Source organism: Ruditapes philippinarum, unplaced genomic scaffold (genome assembly GCF_026571515.1).
Source record: "Ruditapes philippinarum isolate M1 unplaced genomic scaffold, ASM2657151v2 ctg3678_1_1_1_1, whole genome shotgun sequence".
In the NCBI taxonomy this organism is placed as follows: domain Eukaryota; kingdom Metazoa; phylum Mollusca; class Bivalvia; order Venerida; family Veneridae; genus Ruditapes; species Ruditapes philippinarum.
The window spans coordinates 22,520-45,093 of NW_026858632.1; the positions used below are offsets into that span (position 1 = coordinate 22,520).

The following is a 22,574-nucleotide window of genomic DNA, read 5'->3' on the forward strand; positions in this document are numbered from 1 at the left end:
ATTTTTAAAAAGTATTTAAAAGATGAAAATATTTAACTTATATAGATGTAATAATACAAAATCCATGAAAATATGAACGTTGCAATTAAAAGCAATACTAGATATCATTAATATAAATGTATATCATATTAAATTGATCTATTTGTGACATGCAAAACAACGTTTAAAAAAGAATTTGTTTCACCTACAATGTTTTTAATTTAATCTTTAAAACACAATAATAACCGTTATAAATAATGTTGTTACAGTATATTTCTATCCAAAATTGTGAAATACCTGTTCGTCAGTCAATGGGATAAATGCATGTGGTATCATAAAAGTTAGAAAATAAATGTATTTTTTTTTTATTTTTATCTTTTTTAGAATTTTCAGTAAAGTTATTTTATCATTACCATTTATAATGCATTGTACAGACTCAATCAAACCGAGTCTGCAATTCTCTTGTTATTTTGCTGTGATTAATGCTTCCGAGGGATCACTTTGCTTCCAGATTTTTATACTTCACAACAGCAGGTGTCAAGTGCTGTGTGGCAGCTGTAAAAAGTTGCCTCGTACTTCACTTCAGTGTTGTTATATTTTTCTGGTCCTTCGGGATCCTTGATGCCAGCACTATTAAGTGTTGAGAATTGAGTACCGCACAAGCCGGCGCTAGGGGGCGTGAGGGATGATGCGCGTATTCATTATTTTCCATGTACAGAATCAATCAAACCGAGTCTGCAATTCTATTGTTATTTTCTGGTGATAAATGCTTCCGAGGGATCACTTTGTATCCAGATTTTTATACAAGTGCTGTGTGGCAGCTGTAAAAAGTTGCCCCGTACTTCACTTCAGTGTTGTTATATTTTTCTGGTCCTTCGGGATCATTGATGCCAGCACTATTAAGTATTTAGAATTGAGTACAGCTCAAGCCGGTGCTAGGGGGCGTGAGGGATGTTACACGTATTAAATATCCCTAATGTACATCCTCAATCAATCCGAGTCTGCAATTCTCTTGTTATTTTGCTGTGATTAATGCTTCCGAGGGATCTCTTTGCTTCCAGATTTTTATACTTCACAACAGCAGGTGTCAAGTGCTGTGTGGCAGCTGTAAAATGTTGCCCCGTAGTTCACTTCAGTGTTGTTATATGTTTCTGGTCCTTCGGGATCATTGATGCCAGCACTATTAAGTGTTGAGAATTGTACCGCTCAAGCTAGGAGACGTGAGGGATGTTGCACGTATTCATTATCCCTCATGTACAGACTCAATCAAACCGAATCTGTAATTCTCTTGTAATTTTGCTGTGATTAATGCTTCCGATGGATCACTTTGCTTACAGATTTTTGTCAATTTTCTGGCTGCTCAAAAAAGTCTTGAGCTAAATATATAAGTGGTTAAAACAAAATGGCTAAACTGGTAATATATCAATGCAAAACAAAACATTACTTGTGTTGCAAAATATATTGCTCAAACGTATCAATTGTATAAGTGGAAACTCCACGGATATATCAGAAATCTAGTAAAGGGACTTTGGAGATGTTGCAAACCTTCCGCTGATGGCCCAGGCGAATGATAACAACACAAGTCCAAGACTATGAATTTACAACCTCTCATTGTTCACAAACATTACAGAACATTATTTCATTTAAGGAGTGAAAGTAAAGCTCTCAATATTTGTTTTCGAATCTGAAATTATGTGTTGATGATGTCATTGTTCCTTGCATTTGTAATAATTGCAGATGGTCCGCTAAAACAATTTTATAAGCAGTCAAATGAATTGACACCTTAAAGAAAGGGACATACTGTATATTGTGATATACCTGTTTTTTGTTTTGCTCAGATCCACTTTAATGCTTAACAAGAATAAGATTTTAATTCAAATAGTTAATTGTAAAGTATTAATATGTCTCTATTCTACCTCCATGTTTTTTTCAAGATTTCCCATAGCTCAACACAAAGATGTTCCTTTTTAGTAGCACATTTTTAAGTTCACTCGAGAATATGATATTCTCCCTATAGTGTTTTATGAAAAAAATCAAGTCACAAAACCCAAAAAGACTACTTTGTTTGAAATAAGTTGTATGACCAACAACGGATTTCATAATCTAAATTAAATATAGATCCAGAGCGAAATTGTTATGTCTAAAATGAATTCAAATATCATCACATACTCGCGTAATTCCGCTAAATGAATGTATAATTATAATTCTGCATATTTAAAAAAAGTGATTGTATTTCTTAAACGGATGAACATGTCGTTTATAAAATTATTTTAAAACCGAACCAATCCGATCTATATTCGATGCACGCAAGTTACACAAACTATCAAGAGCTCGTTTCTCTTGAATTTCGTTCCACGTCGATGGGATATTTTCTGTGTTTATGTGATAATATTCACCGAGCTGCTGTTTATATTTCCCCATAAACCACATCCAAAACAACGAACAATCTTCCATTAATCTAACTGGTTCAATATCCCATGTACTTACTATTGATTTGTAGTCTTGAAATTTGTGCCTTTTGTCTTTGCAATCATTCCTTTTCTGTGGATTGCATCGAAAGTTAATAAAAGTACACGGAACATTTCCATCACCTGTTACATTCACATGACACGATGTCAGAAATATATCTCCAGTTCCTTCATCAAAAACACCTGATATTCCTAAAGGCCTGTGCTGCAGACACATATGACACGTATCATGCTGTTTACTTTTGATACAGGGCTCTCCACAAAACATACATTGCTCCGAACAGCCCCAAATATCTTCAAATAATTTATCTACTGGGTTACATCCATTCCATCTTATAGTTTCTTCAGTTACATTTCTGTACATGTCTATAAGCGATGCTTTTGTTTGATCTAATTTGTCAATGATTTTATTTACAAAATCAACAATCTGGATACATTCTAAATTTTCAAATTCCCTTGCAACATTATTAAAACAATCGTTTGGAAATGTAAATGTGTCGTTTAATGATTTAAAAGTTTCAATCCAATTTTCTATTGTCGCTTTGTTGTCTTGAAAATTTGTGGTACTCTTTTTCAAATTGTGTTCGATAACTTGAAATAAGTTTGTTATTTCTCTTTCTGCAACTCCTGAATACATTACGGTACTCTGTGAAAATAAAAAACGTTTTGCCTTTTGATTGACCCAAAGATATGCATGATCTTTTGGGCTAAGAATGTAAGATTTAAATTGGTCAAAATCGTCATTTTCCATAAGCTCAGTCAGAATAGCAATGAGCAAATCATATTTCAGTTGTGGTAAAGTAAATTTTAAAACAAACTTTACTTTCCTTGTCAAATTCTCTTTAATATTCTCACTTAGCAAGTTTTCAATCATTCCATGCATTAAGCATACTGCTGTGTCTTCAGCTTTTCTTTCCTCTAAATACGCAAAGAACCTCTCTTGCATCTGTTTACGATATGTATCTAAACGTGCTGTTATGCTATGTGACTGCAAATGTTCTATATTCTCAGCTTCAAAACGTCTACATAAATATTTACTTACATGCACTAAAACTTTTATCTGATACGTTATTTTCATTGTGAAATGGTGGCTTTGGTTTGTAGAGATTTCTTTAACTGACTTAAAAGTGTCATTCAAAACTTGTTTCAAATCTCGATTAGTAATTATTTCATTCCTTTGGCAGGTAAGTTCTACTCTTGTGTCAATTGTCAGAAATAGATTTTCCGTTGCACATTGCACTAGCTTCAATTTTTCCTCAAATTTTTCTGATGAATTTTTCTCATTTTTTTTACTTTTAACGATTTTTTTCTTTGACATACTTATATCACTTATATCTATTTCGGTTTTCACAAATGATCCCGATAAATGTTTTAATTCATGTCCTTCATCAAATGTATCACCTTTTAGAAAACGGTTCAATAAAGCAGATTGACTTCCAAAAACATTATGAAGAAAGAAAATACAGTCATCTCTTAATGAACTTTTTTCAGGTTGGGTTTTAACAAAGCTTAATGATTCTGTTACAATGGTTTCCCATATATGTTCAAATCTTGCAATCTTCTCATTCTTGTCAATCGTTGTTCCGGATGCACGCAACTCATTTGCAAGCTCAAGTGATTTTCTTCTGAGTTGATCTTTATGCTTTATACACATCATTGTTATCATTATGTCTACCTTGCGTTTTTTGTACAAAGTGGCAATCTCCATATTTCTGTTGTCATCAATTATTTTACAGAACATGTCTAAGCGATTCAATGACTGCTCCTTCCATCTAACTAGCATTTCCTTATATTTGTTCCCTTGAAAAAAAACTTCCATCTTATCGAACGCCTTTTGCTTGTGTTTTGATATCAACTCTTTAATTGACAATGGTATTTCTTCTAATGTACGTTTTAAAGAGTCATGATCGTCACATTTTGAAAACCTTTTCTGAACCATTTGTAGTGACTCGTCGTCAAAAGAACTTTCAAGCAACCAAAATGTATCCCTTATAAATTTTTCCATTTCTATGTAAGCTTTTTTTTCAATGTTATTACGGAAAGAAAATATAAAATTTTCTGCTAAAACACCTTTCCATAGATCATGCACATGTGTAGCGATATCTTCTAAAGTTTTAAAGGATTTTCCTCGATCATGAAGAGATTCTTTAAATAGTCTCGTTGTCAAAACATTGACTCGGTCGCAATACATCCGGTTGATACTTGCCATTGGCGGATTTCCATGCCAGAGATTCGGAAAGTAAAATACATTTGACTCTCTTTCGAATTTTATAACATCATGAAACGTTGTTATGTCGGATATGCCTTCGAATTCTGCAGCCTCTTTAGTAGCTTTGTCTAAAATTTGCAAAGCATGCGTTAAACCAGCTTTTAACTTCATTGGAGCTTGCATCTCAGAAACATTTTGATGTATAAGAAAACAGCTTTTGCGAATATCAAGACTGTTGTTCGCTAGTTTTAAGCGCAAGAATGCGTGTGCAAGAATTTGCAAAATATCATGCATTTCTGAAATACTTTCGCCCATTACATTTAGAATAGTTACATCTCCTAGACCAACTATTATTGTTGAAAGTTTATTGTCTCTTTGGTAATATGTTTCTTGCGTGTCAAGACATTCTGGCGCTCTTATACCTTCGGTATCAATTACTAGAATATAATCAAATGGTACGGTGGATAATTCATTTTTCCTTTTTACAAGAGGAACCAACCTCATATGTATTCCTCTTGTGCATCTTCCACAGCTGGTAGGAAATTGGAATCCGAACATTGTGTTCAGCAACGTGGATTTCCCCGAACTTTGTACACCAAGAACTGATAGAACAAGCAATTGTTTTTCATTGATTTTTCTATTGACTTCACTTAAGATTAGTTTTATCCATTCTGTGGGAATAAAAAAATGTTCTGCATCAAGTAGTTCAAAACTATATCCCTGTACCATTAGACTCGAGACAACATCGACTAATTCGTTCACGTGAGGGAAATCAATGCTTTCACTGCTTGTCCCAGATATTTCAATAGAGTCGCAAATATGAGCAATTTCACGGAAAAGATGTTCGATCTCTAAAAATGCATTTTCTTCTGTATCGAATGTTTTTGACATATCAAACAAATTTTGAGGTGCCAATCGTTTTCTTCTTTCAAGCAGTAGCTTTAAAGAAGACAAATACAGCTGAAGAAAAGAACAGCGGTTTCTATTCTGTACCAGTGATTTGCTGAAGATTTTTATCACCGATGTTATTTGCTCTCTTTTTAATAGCCTTGCTTGTGGTATTTTCTTTGTTTGATCATCAAATGCACATAGCGAACTATTACTGTAACTGTCTTTAATAAGTGTACCTAGCAATTTTGTAATTTTACTTTGTACCGGTGTAACCTTCTCAATTATGTGTGTTTCTGGCGATATTTTCCCGATTTCTGCAATCAACAACTTAGCTGATTGATAGGCTTCCTTGCAACAAGATGTTTCGTCAGTTTTTATAGACTTTCCAACTCTTGAACCAAATGTTTTTAAATCAAATTCTTTTTCATGTACAAATTTGCATATGGCAAACTTAACATCTGCAACTATATCTGTTGAATTTCTCTCCTTCATACCTGTGTGAGTTGCAATTATGTGTAAATTCAATTTGCTATGATTTATGACATTCGTTTCAAAGTCCTTTAATTTTGTTTTTGTGTCATCATTTACTCTTATTTCACCGACAAAGAGTAACAAAACGGAAGAAAAACGCTGTATTTGTTCTCCTAATGATGTTGTATGGCTTAAAAAAGTCATTAAATCAAGGATAACAACAACAGTATCTGTAACAGAATTGATGAAATCGCGATCGCTGACACTGAAATTTTTTTCTGTATTAAAGTCACCTCTTGCATTCATAAACATCATTGACTGATCGAATTTACTACTTCCACTGTCTACATATGGGACAAAAAACATTTCAACATATCCATGTGATGCATATCTAGAAGTCATACCTAAAGGGCAGTCTTTGTGAAAAAAGGTGTTAGTTCCATGATCACATAAAAGGTTATTTATAAGATTTGATTTGGAAAAATTAGGCCTCCCAAAACGTGTAAAAGTAACGTTATAACAGGGTAAATCGAGTACTTCAACTTCCCTCAATTGGTTTTCCCTGTTCATTTTAGTTTCAGTAAGAAGAAAACGTAAAGGCCATTTTGACAATATTTTCCTAGAAGACGGATATTTACTATACAAAAGAGGAAGTGCAATTTTTGCGAGGTAAAGTTTCTGAAACAAAAGTTGTTGAAGTAAAGGATCACAACATTGATACACTAACACAAATAAATCTAATGGACTAACATCATTAGCTTCATCAGGTGCAAATAAAGAGTTCACGGATCCTTTTGTAGCATTACCATCACCAGGTAGATAGGATTTGTAGTTAAATGCACCACTGTTACCAGACAATATATGCTGTAGAAAAATAAACGGTAAATCTTGATCATTTTTTTGTTTGTCTGCGTTTTCAAAAACGTCTAATTGAACCACGTCTGATACTTGTATTTTTTGATCCATTTTATTTTCTAAGCCAAACTTTTGAATAATTCTGTCAATATTAGAATCTTTTTCTATTGGCTCTACATGGTCTGAAATGATAACGATGATGATGTATTAAAGAAGAGAATATAAATATTGATGATGAAATACTGTTTTTTTTTTCAGTTGATATATAAAACATATAAATGGTATGAAAAGTACCAAGTTATGCATGATAATGAAAATGATTCAAATCATTCAACTTTGTTCTCAATTGTTTCTTTTCATTAGTTGTTGCCAAACAGTCTGATTCACCCGCTAATACTTACCTTAAACGGGCCTTATAACTTTCGTCATTAATTCATACGCTTCGCTTCAATATTTTTTTCTTCGTTAAATTAAGAAATATTGCAAGGTTATACCTTTCATTTATTTTATTTTGTCTTAATGGGGAAATTGTCATATTGTAATGGGGTTCGTATATTAAAAGAGTAATTGTCATATTGTTATGTAAATATCTTATTTTGAAAGTTTTTATTTCTTTAGATCTATAGTCGGAGAGAAAAAGAATCATTGCTTACCTGGCGCATCAGAAAATTCTGAATCAGAGTCAGCTGATGTCTGGTCCGCTAAAATATAACATTCAGTAAATATAAAACTTTTCGTTCTAAATTCTATTTTTTGGACAAAATTAAAGTCTCACATTCATCAGTTCATAACATTTTTATATATAAGATATACTTAACGTTTTATGCATATGGAGCCTGACATCTGTAATATATTTTAGAGCATTTTTTATCAAGATCTATTCGATGAGCAGCGAGCTCTAATTTTGACAGTACCAAATGAAATTATTCAAAGCAGTTAAGGGAAATAATTCTGCAAAACTGTTTGAAAAGCACGTCATGTTTGAAATAAATTTCTATAATACTTTTGAGTAAACTTGGAAAATATAAAATTCACAGATGGGCCATAATAAAGAAAAAAACAAAATCCCCAAAGAAAGCCCAACACGAAAAAATTGAAAATGTTGCAGGCTCGGTTTGATTGAGCATGTTCATGGACGGCACTGGAAAGTGCAAGTTACCGTCCATGTCCCATAGCACCCGCTTCGCTTAAGCAGAATTCAACATTTAAACAAGAAAATGGTGATATTTTGAATCTACAAACATCCACAGATGTGTTCATATGCCAGTCATCATGGAGCCTTCCATGTGACACAATTGTGCAAATCCATGAAAAGCGGCATATGGCCCCCAATTAAAAGAATGTGTGGGCCCTAAAAGAGAAGACAGTGGCCGAAATTTAATAAAATGGGCTCAAATCATAAGCCTCAAGTCGCTCATCTGAGGACAAAATAGTGTTGGTATATAATGTAAATTTTTAAAGAAATTCTGTATACTTTCAAAGTTTTCAGGACCTACTCTCCTGTTAATATAAGTTACAACGACTGTTAATTGTTCATATATCGAAAGCTAGATTGCTTAAAAGCTTTTCCCATATTAAACTGCTGACACCGTGGTCAGGAGAATTTTTACTCCCAATAGCAGGGTTTTATATATACACATGTCCCCCTTGGGCAAAGCAAAGTTTGCTCTTAGGGCTTTTATTTAAACATCTTGATAGAAGTAAACTAGTTAATGTTTCACAATACATTATTTAGCTGTAGCTTCACTGTGAGAGAGCAATATTGAACATACAAAAGACCTTTAGGGTTACATTCCTTTAAGAATTATAAGCAATTAAATGAGGATTGTACGTTGAAACTTAACATCTTTGAAAACTTTAACCTAAAATAAAAATCAACAGTAACTTCGCCGCCGCAGGGAAAGTCATTACAATTTATTCAGTTTTTGAAAAGTTGAGCTTTTAAAAATGAGTAATATATGTGAGCATTAGAATCGGGTTCATTTTGAAATTAAGGACTATCTGATTACATACGGTTGTATTGTTGAGAAATATAAGACATTCAATATTACAATGTAGGTAATTTAAAGGAATATAAAAAATTAATTACCAATATGACAATGTTACAAATTCTTTAAAGATAAAAACAACTTCATATAAAACTAAATATTAAGAAATTTTAAACTTCTATGTACCTTTTATCTCAATATTAAGGTCTGTTTCTATGGCATTAAGTTTTTCCGCTAGCTCGCCCTGTCCTGTTGACTTCAAACCTTCCTTAACAGTAAGGAATAAGGATTCATCTCTTGTTTTGATACAATGTATAAGTTCCGTTATAACATCAGATATTTTACGTTTTTCCTAAACGAAAAGTTATACCAGTTTCAAACTATAATCAATTTGTTCAAGTATTATTTGTGTAAAGTAAACTAAGTTGAAATACCATTTTAACAAGAGCTGTCAAAGGAAACAGCGAAGCTCGACCAATTAAATACTGGACACAGCATTGAAGACAAAACTATGAAAGAAAAATCAATTATGACATAAATATCTCTCTGTATCAGTATTAAGAAGCACTTAAATTCTATATTTGGCCCAACATAATTTGCATATGACCTTGTCAATAAATGTTAAATAGAAATTTCTATACCTTTATGGAAAAGACAGCAATTTAAAATCTGAAGTAATTCCTTCAAAAACACAAAGTGAAATTATAAAATAGAGAGAAATTAGAATCCCTAAAGAAAGCTTTAACACGGCAAATTGAAACTTGATGCAGGCTCGGTTTGATTGAGCTATGTAAGTTTAAAGAGGAAATAGCTCTTGAAAAAAGATTCCAGAGTTAGGAACCTTGTTCTGCATGATGTAAGTAATTGCAAAGAACAACTAATTTTCTTAAGTCTAGCTAGTAGATACCATTTATAATAACAAAAATCATACTAGACAAAAGCTGTCACGTTAGTGACGAATGTCCCCGAAAAGGTTTATTAAGCAGAAAAGAGAATGAAAGTAACTAATTGCTTAATATAATTCTTGTAACGAAGTGCTATTTTTAGCAAACTTAACACCTTGGAGGTAGGAACAATGGTCTTACACACAACACGTCATCTTGATGTGGTAGACATTTGTTCTAAGTAATTTTAAAATCCTTCGATGCATGTCAAAATTAAAGTCCGCACACAATCGTGTGTGTACCTATAATCTCCAAGTGTTATACTGTGAACCTTAAAAATATGTGTGACAGTGACCTTTGAAAAGGGACGTGTTTCTTGGACGCGATACAACATTGTCATATGATAGACATTTGTGCATAGTTGTTTTTTTTTTTGTTGCAAAATCCTTCAATGGAGGACAAAGTTACAGTCTGGACATGAGTGTTTTGTAAATGAAGACTGACAGACAGACACGAGCTTTCAAACCACGACACATCATCTTTATGTGGTAGACATTTGTGCCAAGTTACTTTAAAATCCTTCCATGCATGACAAAGTTACAGTCTGGACATGAGTGTGTATCTTCAAGCTCTTCTCGTGAGAATGAGGACCTTCAAACTAAAAAATATGACCTTGACTTTGAAGGTAGGGACAGGGGTCTTGAACTGGACATGTCGTCTTAATGTGGCTTCATGTGGTTGACATTTATGCATACATTTATGTTACTTAAAAATTTTCAATGCATGACAAAGTTACAGACCAAACACGAATGTGTGTATCTATAAACTCTAATTGTGGTGAAGTGAACTTTAAAATGGTAGTGTGACCTTGACCTTTGAGGTAGGTACGTGATTCTTACACGCGACAAGTTGACTTGATGTGGTAGACATTTATGCCAAGTTATATTAAAATTCTTTGATGCATGACAAAGTTACAGCCCGGACACAAATAAGTGTAACTACAAACTCTTATTGTGATAAAGTGAAATTTTAAAATGTTGGTGTGACCTTGACCTTTGAACACGACATGTCGTCTTATTGCATAGTCATTTAAATTTTTACAATGCATGATAAAGTTACAGCCCGGACACTATTTTGTGTACCTACTTACTCTTATTGTGATCATGATAAACTTTAAAATGGTAGCGGACCTTGACCTTTGAGGTAGGAACTTAATTCTTGGACGCGACACGTCGTCTTGATGTGGTCGACATTCATATCTAGTTATTTTTAAATCCTTTGATGAATGACAAAGTAACAGTCCAGAATATGTGTACCTATTAACTCTATTTGTGATGTGAAACTTCAAAATGTAAGTGTGACCTTGGAGGTAGGGACGTGGTTCTTGAACATGTAGCAGACATTTGTGCTAAGCTATTTCAAAATCCCTCTATGCATGACAAAGTTACAGTCCGGAGACGAATGAAGTCGGGTCGCACAGACAGACGGTGCGATTATAATATGCCATACAAATTTACAAATGAAATATTTTAAGTTCAACAAGAGCTGTCACAGGAGACAGCAAAGCTCGACTGGACTGGACGCAGTAAGGAAACAAACTATTGAAAGAAAAATCAATTATGCATAATTATGTATAAAGTTATAGTAAAAAATTTACATTTGTTTACATAAAGAGTTATGACCCTGGTCACACAACATGTGTGTAATGATAATAAACATATTTAAAGTTTGAAGTAGAAACCGTATGAAGTTAAGAAATTATAATATTTCTTAAAGAAAATCCTAAGTGCAAAGAGAAATGAATCTTAAAATATTGCTTCAAGAGTTATAAACCTTATAAGATAAAATTGATGATAAGGAATAAATATTTGAAGTTTGAAGTAGACACCTTTAAAACTAAAGAATTTATCGTAAAAAAACAATTTTCAAGTAAAAACATCTAAGTTTATGGGGAGATAATTCTTTCAATTTTGGTGCTAGAGTTATGAACCTTGTCACATATGATGTGGTTAATAATAAGGAACATATATTTGAAGTATGAAGTTGATCCCTTAAAAAATAAGGAAGTAGCAGTAAAAAAACAATTTAAGGAAAATTCTAACTTCAAGGGGTGATAAAGCTATACATATTTGTGCTAGAGTTATGAACCTTGTCACATAAGATGTAGTTGATGATAAGGAACATATAATTGAAGTATGAAGTAGATACCTTATGAAATAAAGAAGTAACAGTAAACAAATGATGTCACAGGAGACAGCTAAGCTCGACTAATCAAATAGTGGGCACAGTAAATAATACAAAACTATAAAAGAAAAATCAATTATTATATAAATATATTTCTTCTTATGACAAGAAATTATTATTGTTAACATAAATTCCAAGTTCAAGGTGAAAACTTTCTAAAAAAAAGTCACACTAGATTATGGACCTTGTCACACAACATGTTTGTAATGATAAGGAATATATATTTGAAGTAGATACCTTAAAAAGTAAAGAAGTTATAATATTTCTTTAAGAAATTTCTAAGTTCAAAGGGAGAAAAATCTGAAACTATTGCTTCAATAGTTATAAACATGGTCACATAAGATATGGTTGATGTAAAGGAATATGTATTTGAATTATGAGGTAGGTATCTTTAAAACTAAAGAAGTTACTAAAGATAGTAAAATATAACATTTTTAAGTAAAAAATCTGAGTTGACAAGAAGATAATTCTTGCAACAATGGTACTAGAGTTATGAACCTTGTCACATAAGATATGATTAATGATAAAGAACATATATTTGAAGTATGAAGTTGATCCCTTAAGTAATAAAAAAGGTACAGTAAAAAATATTTTTTAAGGAAAATTCTAGTTTAAGGGTAGATAAATCTAAAGATATTGGTGCTAGAGTTATGAACCTTGTCACAAAAGATGTGGTTGATGATAAGAATCATATATTTGAAGTTTGAAGTTGATACCCTCAGAAATGAAAAAGTTATAATGAAAATATTTTACTGTACTGTACCAAAACTTTAATCTGAAATCTGGGCGCGGACGCCGACGCCGGGGCGAGTAGGACAGCTCTAAATATACTTCGTATAGTCGAGCTAAAAAGTAAAGAAGTTATAATATTTCTTAAAGAAAATCCTAAGTTCAAAGAGAGATGAATCTGTAAATATTACTTCAAGAGTTATGAACCTTTTCACATAAAATGTACTTGATGATAAAAATAAGTATTTGAAGTTTGAGGTAGAGACCTTTAAAACTAACAAGAATTTGTAACAGAATTACCAACGTTCCCCGCCTCGGGGAATTTTTATACACAGCATAAAATTGTTCTATTTCAAAAGATTGAGGTATGGATATCAGGACTTTCAGTTCAAACTTATGATCAATGCTAGATCTGCAAATGCAACAATAAATTGATTAAAGTAAAACTAGAAATGTGTCCATATCACACGGGTGCCCCCACCGCGCCACTGTTCTGTCAATCTTATGACTCTATGTCAAGTATTTTTTGAAAACTAAAATCTTTTACTTAGTAAAGGGAAAATACTTTACAAATACTAAATAAATCCACAAGCAAACCCCAAGGTGCGTAAGTACACATGCTGACCAACATTCTTGTAAACTTTAAGGCCTACAATACGTTTTGAGCTATGCATGAACAAGTTAAAAATTGCAAATTTATACTACTGTAAGTCAAGGGCAATAACTCTTACACAACTGAAACAAGAGCCACAGTCGGGCGGGGGCAACGCTCGAATTTTTACTTTCTCTCAAAGCAAACAAAGAATGTTTGAACAAAATCTAAATGTTTCCTTTTTATAAATTTAATCGGTCTGTCTTGTCACATTAGTTTTGTCTATATATTTTGTATATATAAAAACGTCGAGCTAAAAAATCCACAAGCAAATCCCAGGTTCATAGCTTCACAGTGATGTGAATCATTATTCCTGTAATTTAGTGATGTTGAGTATTATTCATGTAAAGTTGGTCGATTCTAACTCAAGCACTCAAGGAACAAATAACAACATAATGAAAAGGTTTTTACTAAGTAAAAGGAAATAACTCTAATACAAATACTGGATTTATCCTTAAGCGAAACCCCAGGTGCAAAACTGAATATGCTGAGCAACCTTCCCGTAAGGTTTAATGACTCTATGTCAAATCCTCTTTGAGTCAAATGCGACACAAGTTGAAAATTGCAAAAAAAAATCTAAGTCATGGGCAATAACTCTAAAAATACTAAATAAATCCACACGAAAATACCCAGGTGCACAACTACACATGCTGATCAACATTCCTGTAAAGTTTCATGACTCTAGATCAAACACCTTTTGAGTTACATGCGACACAAGTTGAAAATTGCAAAATTTTACTAAATCAAGGGCAATAACTCTAAAAATACTAAAACTATCCAGACAAAAATACCTAGGTGCACAAGTACACATGCTGATCAACATTCCTGTAAAGTTTCATGACTCTAGGTCAAATACTTTTTGAGTTACATGCGACACAAGTTAAAAATTGCAAACTTTTACTAAGTCAAGGGCAATTACTCTAAAAATACTAAAATTATCCAGACGAAAATACCCAGGTGCACAATTACTATTGCTGATCAACAATCCTGTTAAGTTTCATGACTCTCGGTCAAATACTTTTTGAGTTACATGCGACACAAAAGTGAACGGACGGAAAGACGGACGGACAAGGGTAAATCTAAATGCCCGCCACTAAAGTGGGGGCACAAAAATGAAACACGGAATTTAAAAATTTATCATATAAATCTTTTACCTCTAAGCGTGACCTTGACCTTGGCAGTAGGGTATGCATGACATATCGTCTAATTATTGTAACTATTTGTGCCAAGTATTTTCAAAATTCCTTAAAATATGAAGAAGTTATAGATCGGACACTAAATATATCCTATAACTGACTATGTAAATATTTGACCTCTAAATGTGAACTTGACCTTGGAGGTAGGGACACAGGTGTTACATATGACATATCATCTTATCATTGTGACTAATTGTGCCAAGTATTCTCAAAATCCCTAGATCTATGAAGAAGTTATGGACAGGACACAAAATATACCATATAACAGACTGTTAAAAGTTCTTGATCGGACACAAAATATACTTTAAAACAGACTATGTTAATTTTTGACCTCTACTTGTGACTTTGAACTAGGAGGTAAGATTGCAGGTGTTGTGCATGACACATTGTCTTATTATAGTGACTATTTGTGGCAAGTATTTAAAAAAAATCAATCTATGAAAAAGTTATGGACCGGACACAAAATATACCCTATAACAGACTGTGTTAATCTTTGACCTCCAAGTGTGACCTTGACCCTGGAGATAGGGATGCAAGTGTTGTGCATGACACATTGTCTTATTATAGTGACAATTTGTGGCAAGTATTTACAAAATCTTTCGATCTATGAAAAAATTATGGACCGGCCACAAAATATACCCTATAACAGACTATGTTAATCTTTGACCTGCAACTGTGACCTTGACCTTGGAGGTAGGTGACCAGTTGTTGCACATGACACATTGTCTCATTAGTGTAAACAATTTTGGAAAGTATTTACAAAATATCTCTTCAAAGATAAGAAAGTTATTGACTGGACACGACATATACCCTCAAATAGACCATGTTGACCTTGAATGAGCAAATGCGACCTTGACCTTGGACGAAGGGTTCTGGATGTTGCGCATGACATTTTGTCTTATTATAACAAACATTTATGCCAAGTTATTTCAGATTCCATTGATAAATGACAAAATTATGGACAGGACACGAAAGTGTCAAGGACGGACAGAATGACAGAGCCTTTTACTATATCCCCCTTTTTTCTTCGAAAAGGCGGCGGACAAAATTGTTATAGTAAAATATTACATTTTTCAAGTAAAAAAATCTAAGTTGATGGGGAGATAATTCTTGCAATATTGGTGCTAGAGTTATGAACCATGTCACATAACATTTGGTTAATGATAAGGTACATATATTTGAAGTATGAATTTGATCCCTTAAGAAATAAATAAGTAATATTCAAAAATAATATTTTTAAGGAAAATTCTAAGTTCAAGGGAAGATAAATCTGAAAATATTGGTGCTAGAGCTATGAAATTTGTCACATAAGATGCGGTTGAAGTTGATCCCCTTAGAAATTAAATAGTTACAGTACAAAATAGTATTTTTAAAGGAAAATTCTAAGTTCAAGGGGAGATAAATTTGAAATATTGGTGCTAGAGTTATGAACCTTGTCACATAAGATGTTGTTAATGATAAGGAACATAAATTTGAAGTTTGAAGTTGATACCTTAAGAAATGACAAAAATATAGTGAAAAACATTTTACTGCACCAAAACTTTAATCTGATATCTGGAAGCGAACACGGACGCCGACGCCGGGGCAAGTTGGGCAGCTCTCCATATACTTTGTATAGTTAAGCTAAAAATGAAATGAAATAGTTCTTGGAACACAGGAGCTTTCGTTTGATAACTCTTACCCACATGACAAGAAAGTTATTGTAAAACAAGAGCACCGCTAGGTGGAGCATTATATGCCCGAAAATGATTTTTTGAGTAAAGATGAAGCATTTATACGATATGGGAATTAAATAAAGTATTACCTCCTTCAAATAACAATCCTGCAATGAACTTTGAAAATTGTGGGCCAAATGGAACTTAACTTATGCTCTGTTTTCAGTTTTAAGGTAAAAGTGACATTGACCTTTGACCTTGTGACCCCAATATCGATAGGGGTCTTCTACTCAATATGGCCAATCATACTATTAAGTTTGAACACTGTGGGCCAAATGAAACTTAAGTTATGCTCGGGAAACTGTTTTAAGTTTTGAGGTAATAGTGACCTTGACCTTAGACCTTGTGACCCCAAAATCATTGGGGGTCTACTACCAAATATGGACAATCATACTATGAAGTTTTAACACTTTGGGCCAAATGGAACTTAGGTTATGTTCCGCAAACTGTTTTCAGTTTTAAGGTAAAAGTGGCCTTGACCTTTGACCGTATGGCCCCAAAATCAACAGGGGTCTTCTACCTGATATAGACAATCATCCTATGAAGTTTGAATATTTTGGGCCAAATGGAACTTAAGTTATGCTCCGGAAACCAAATTGCTAACGGACGGACAGACGCCAGGGGGTTTAACAAAATATGCTGGAAATTCTTTCAAATAACATTTGTTAATATCAATTCCAATATTCAAGCGGGAATTATTCTGAAAATAGTCATGCTAGATTTATGAACCTTGTCATACAACATGTGGGTAATGATAGGAAATATATATTTTTGAAGTTTGAGGTAGATACCTTTAAAACTAAAGAAGTTGTTCCCTTAAGAAATAAAGAAATCACAGTAAAACAGTAAAAATAAATTTCCAATGAAATTTCAAGGGGAGAAAAAATTGCAAATATTGGTGGTAAGATTTATGAACCTTGTCACATTAGTATTGTGGATGATAAAAAACAAATATTTGAAGTTTGAAGTTGATACCTTAATAAATGGTAATAGTGAAAAATATGTTACTACACCAAAACTTACATCTGAAATCTGGACGCGGACGCCGCCACGAGTAGGACAGCTCTCCATGTACTTCGTGTAGTCGATCTAGATACTAAGTTCTTAAATCTGGTTGATCCCACAGAAGCATTGAAAATAACAATATTGCATGAAAATTGCAGACCCGTTTCAATGAAGTATTATAGAAATGTGCAACACTCCTTACACCCTCAAGCCTTACTAACGTCAAGATCCAACAGAACCATTATTTTGTTCTAAATAACAAGAGTATTGTGCGTGGCATAACAGTAGTATGGACATGCTAAGGAAATTTATAACGCCTTCAGTTGTGTTAATATCATTTACATTATTTCATTATCTTAAATACAATATGCAAATGACCTACACTTGCTAAGAAATCAAAAGTTGCAAGTGTCATGTCTTGCGTCAGTAAGAGCTTGTTTCTTCGATGAATGTTGACTGCCAACATATATTTAACCGATAAGGTGTCATACGATTATACAACTAAGTTTACAAAGTAATGTGACATTTATATACAATGTGTGTGATTGCAACTTTTTTTCAAAGTGCTACTAATGAAATATGTCATGAAACTCTTGTAAAGTTATTTCTTCAATTGTTATACATGCAAAGTAAAAATGGGATATCTATGGAAAATTATTTCAATTAATTATCTGTATTGAACATGACAAATTGAAAGTATATATAATATGCAGAATTCTCTTTCTTACTTTGATATCACTGGCAATGCTTTGTGGTAATACCTCTTCTGCTACTAAATAGTCCAGCAACGGATGTGGGTTAAGCTTATCAACAAGGTATGGTAATGACCTTTCTAACACCCTCTGGTGCAAAGGTTTATCTGGAAAGACACAAAAGACTCCTTTAGAATTACTTTTCACACTGAAATCATAATTACGTTTTCCTTCAAAGGAATTCAATATAATTATATAAATATGAGTTTTAGTTAAAAGTTCTGTTAGTATTACTCAAATGAGAGTGAGGGTACTTTTACATGTTAAGCTCCACCTATGTACAGTAGTTTTGTACTGTCGAGTATCAACCGCTTGTATGATGCTGATATATTTGTCTACACCTGCATCTTCTGCAAACGTAATATTGTTTTTCTCATAAAGTATGAGGTAAAACAAAAATGTCGGTGAATAGATCACCTATGCATTACAGTCAACAAATTCTGGACTTTAGTGAATTACCTCCCAGAGTACTCCTACAAATGACAAAGTCCTAAGCTGTTGGATTACTCAGACTTTACCGCCTTTAACTGCAGTTATAATAGCATTAACATATATAACACAATGTATCTAATGAAAGATAATTACCAGAAAAGACACCTCAGCTTCATCGTTTCTTACAAACTGATTTATCTCTTTTTTAACATATAAACATATAAGCATAATCAATGACCCTTGGGGCTGGGCAATTTTGACTCAGTGATTTTATTTAAACATAAGTGGTGCACATCCACCAGAAGATATTTCATCCCTTCACAGAATTCACTTATAAGTCACTCGTAGGCTATTTTATCTATTTTATATGAAAATTATATTTCACTTAGTCAATTAACATACAAGTCAAGTATATGTATTTCAAATGTATATATGTTGCTTGATGTCAAAAAAGCTAGAAAGAAAATTAAAGTTGAGTTATTCAATTTCAAAAATGTTTAATTATTTATATTCTTAGTCATATAAATTAACAAAATTCAACATATTAATAATCATACATATACTTCAGATCATTACACAGAATAGATCATCTTACATACACTATTACAGAAACAATTTTATTTCTAGCAGGAAATCTTTGTTGGTACTGGTTTTCTTAGAATCAAACACTTATTTTGCTGGATGTCTGTCAGTGAGGAACTGTTCAAATCATTTTTTTTAATGTTTCTGATTATTTAAACTACTTTTCTTTTTATAGACGTCTGTTTCAGCCCTCTGCTTCTGTTTCCTCGGAGAACTTCATGTAGCTGTGTTCACCTTTAAAGATAAAATTAATAATTAATTAAACTAGAACTATCACTAAATGTGATTAATACCCTCGCAAGACTGCTTCGGAAATGAGGAAGTTACTAGTAACAGAATACATTGCAAAATAATTGAAATAGAGTTATGGTTGTGGGCAATTAAAGATAGTTGTAGTTCTTGTATGTTGCATTTCCTTTTAATGTGGTTGACCATTGATAAAGTTTTATTGAATTACTCTGTAATAAGTCCAGAAAGAGTTACACTTCTTGAGCACTGCACTTCCTCTCAATGCGCTTGACCATTGTATGAAGTTGCATTGAATTCTAAACATTAGTTTTTGAGTTATGCACCGGACAAGGAATAGGAACAAAGGGCAATAACTCTACAAATACTGAAGATGGAGTAATAGTTATTGTACAATGCATTTCCTCCTATTGCCCTTGACCATTGTATCAAGTTGTATTTAATTCTAACAACTAATTTTCAAGTAATGCACTGGACAAAAAAGAAACAAAGGGAAATAATTGTAATTTGTCCAAAATGTTATGGTCTTATTGTGCACTGCATTTCATCTCACTGCCCTTGGCCATTGTATGAAGCTTCATTGAATTCCAACCATTAATTTTCAAGTTATGCACTGTACAATAAAAACTAGCACAGGGCAAAAACCCTAAAATGAGTCAAGGAAGTGTTATGGTTTTTGTGCAATGCGCTTCCCCTCAATATACTTGACCATAGTAAGAAATTGTTTGAATTCAAACAAGTAGTTTTCAAGTTATGCTCTGGACAAGAATAAAGCAATGGAAAAGTAACAAAGGGCAATAACTCTATAATTACTCTGGACAAAGTTATGGTTCTTGTGCACTGCACTTCCTCTTATTGTGCTTGACCATTATATTAAGTTGTTTTGAATTCCATCAAGTACTTTTCAAGTTATGCTCTGGACAAGGAAAAGTATCAAAGGGCAATAACTCTGTAATATGTCAAGATAGAGTTATGGTGCTTGTGCACTGTACTTCCTCTTAATGTGCTTGTTGACTGTATGAAGTTGTATTGAATTCAAACTAGTAGTTTTCAAGTTATGCTCCGGACAAGGAAAAGTAACAAAGGGCAATAACTCTGTTATTAGCCGAGATTGAGTTATGGTTCTTGTGCACTGCACTTCCTCTAAATGTGCTTGGTCATTGTATGAAGTTGTATTGAATTCCAACAATAAGTCTTCAAGTTATGCTCCGGACAAAAAAAGCAATGGAAAAGTAACAAAGGGCAATAACTCTGTAATTAGTTTAGATAAAGTTATGGTTCTTGTGCACTGCACTTCGCTTATTGTGCTTGACCATTGTATGAAGTTCTTTTGCATTCCAACCAGTAGTTTTCAAGTTATGCTCCGGAAAAGGGAAAGAAACAAAGGCAATAACTCTGTAATTAGTCTATATGGAGTTATGGTTCTTGTGCACTGCACTTTCTCTCTATGTGCTTGACCATTGTATGAAGTTATATTGAATTCCAACCATTAGTCTTCGAGTTATGGTCCAGACAAAAGAAAGCTATGGAAAAAGAAACAAAGAGCAATAACTCTGTTATTACTTAAGATAGAGTTATGGTTCTTGTGCACTGCAATTTACTTCCCCTTATTGTGCTTGACCATTGTATGAAGTTGTTTTGAATTCCAACCAGTAATTTTCAAGTTATGCTCCGGACAAGGAAAAGTAACAAAGGGCAATAACTCTGTAATTAGTCAAGATAAAGTTATGGTTTTTATACACTGCACTTCCTCTTAATGTGCTTGATCATTGTATGAAGATGTATTGAATTCCAAACATTAGTCTTCAAGTTATGCTCCGGACAAGGAAAATGCAACGGACCGCTGGACCAACCGACCGGCCACCGAGTGACTCCTATATACCCCCCCCCCCCAACTTCGTTTCGGGGGTATAAAAAAGATGTGGGAATAAATTGTGTACTATTGTATATGCAGTTATATTCATATTTTTTTAATATCATCAAACTATATTACCTATTTATGCTTATGCATATACAAATATACTAAGTTACATTGTATCTCATTTTAGTGCACAAATCACCAATGTTGTTTAAGAATTGCTTAAAGTCTCTATAAAAATTGATTCACTGCACTATTTGCAACAACTTTAATTTTTATTATGCTTTTTTTTCTAGGAAAGATTTAGAACAGTAAGTATAGAAATTAAAAAATATACCTTTTCAGGCTCAATACTGCATATCATTATTCACCTGGCATCTCAAAGTAAGAACTTGTTCCACTAGGCTGCAATGTATGTAAAATGTAATATCAGATTTTTCCATTGAAAACAGCAATAAAATAAAAAAAATGATAACTAGTATGATGACCCCGTCTTATTCAGCTGCATAAAACTACTGATTATTTAGTTCTAATAATTCAAATCATCTTACAAATTAATTTGACTATTTAATTTAGATTTAAATCAGTTTCATGTATAAGTAAATCTAATGTATGAAGCTAAGAATATAAAAACAGCATTGATCTCTCAAGTTACAAATTTTAGTTTGCTGCTATCTTACTTTGATTGTTTAATCTATAATCTATATCTGCATAAATGCAACTCAAAGGTATTTACCTGATTCTGTTGTATATCTTCTTGCATAAGGTGATTCTTCTTGTCATTCATATTTACCATAATTATACTTTAACATCTTAAACAAAACACTATCTCTAAAATTGCTTAAAACATCAAGTTGATCCTCTGTGTTTTACACCAGCTTTCTAACCTAAAAGTCTCCGACTTACAACTGTGTACCTGGACAGCTCCAATATTATGTAAAACAGGGTTAATCCAAAAATCAAAGCACTCATCATTATTATCTTACAATCATTGAATGTGAAAAAATCAAAGAACTACTAGATATGTAAATTTAAAGTCATTATACATTTTGAAAAAGAAAATGCAATGTCCTTTTTTACAAGTTCTGCATAGGAAATGTTATCTTTTCCAAAAATAATCAAATATAAGCAAATACAGGCATGTTGGTTCTTAGATTTTAAATAGATTAAAAGGGCAATATATATGGGTTTATTTCAAGCACTGTTTTTTTATTGTTTTAATATCTAAAATACAGGTATAATTGTCTTAAAAATTACACTTGTAAATTCAAAAATTACACCTCTTTTTCTTTTTTCTTTTAGCAAAATTAGGTCTGTAAGAAGTACAGTAGGTAAAATCATATAGATTTTAATGTCTGTTTTAAGTAAAAAAAAAAACAAAAACGAAAGAAAAAAAAGAGTAACATTATGCCTCGTGT

At 32.8% G+C, this 22,574-nt stretch overlaps 1 protein-coding gene across 1 annotated transcript; it reads right to left on the minus strand.

Annotated features, from left to right (window-relative positions):
- Positions 1–2,244: 2,244 nt before the first annotated feature.
- LOC132753782 (interferon-induced very large GTPase 1-like) lies at positions 2,245–21,943 on the minus strand. Its single transcript, XM_060744308.1, has 7 exons — positions 21,893–21,943; positions 21,528–21,561; positions 18,015–18,145; positions 9,048–9,213; positions 7,527–7,574; positions 6,825–7,055; positions 2,245–6,362 (listed from the first exon to the last, which is right to left on the minus strand). The coding sequence occupies exons 1-7, from the start codon at positions 21,941–21,943 to the stop codon at positions 2,245–2,247; spliced, it is 4,779 nt and encodes a 1,592-aa protein (XP_060600291.1).
- Positions 21,944–22,574: the final 631 nt, after the last annotated feature.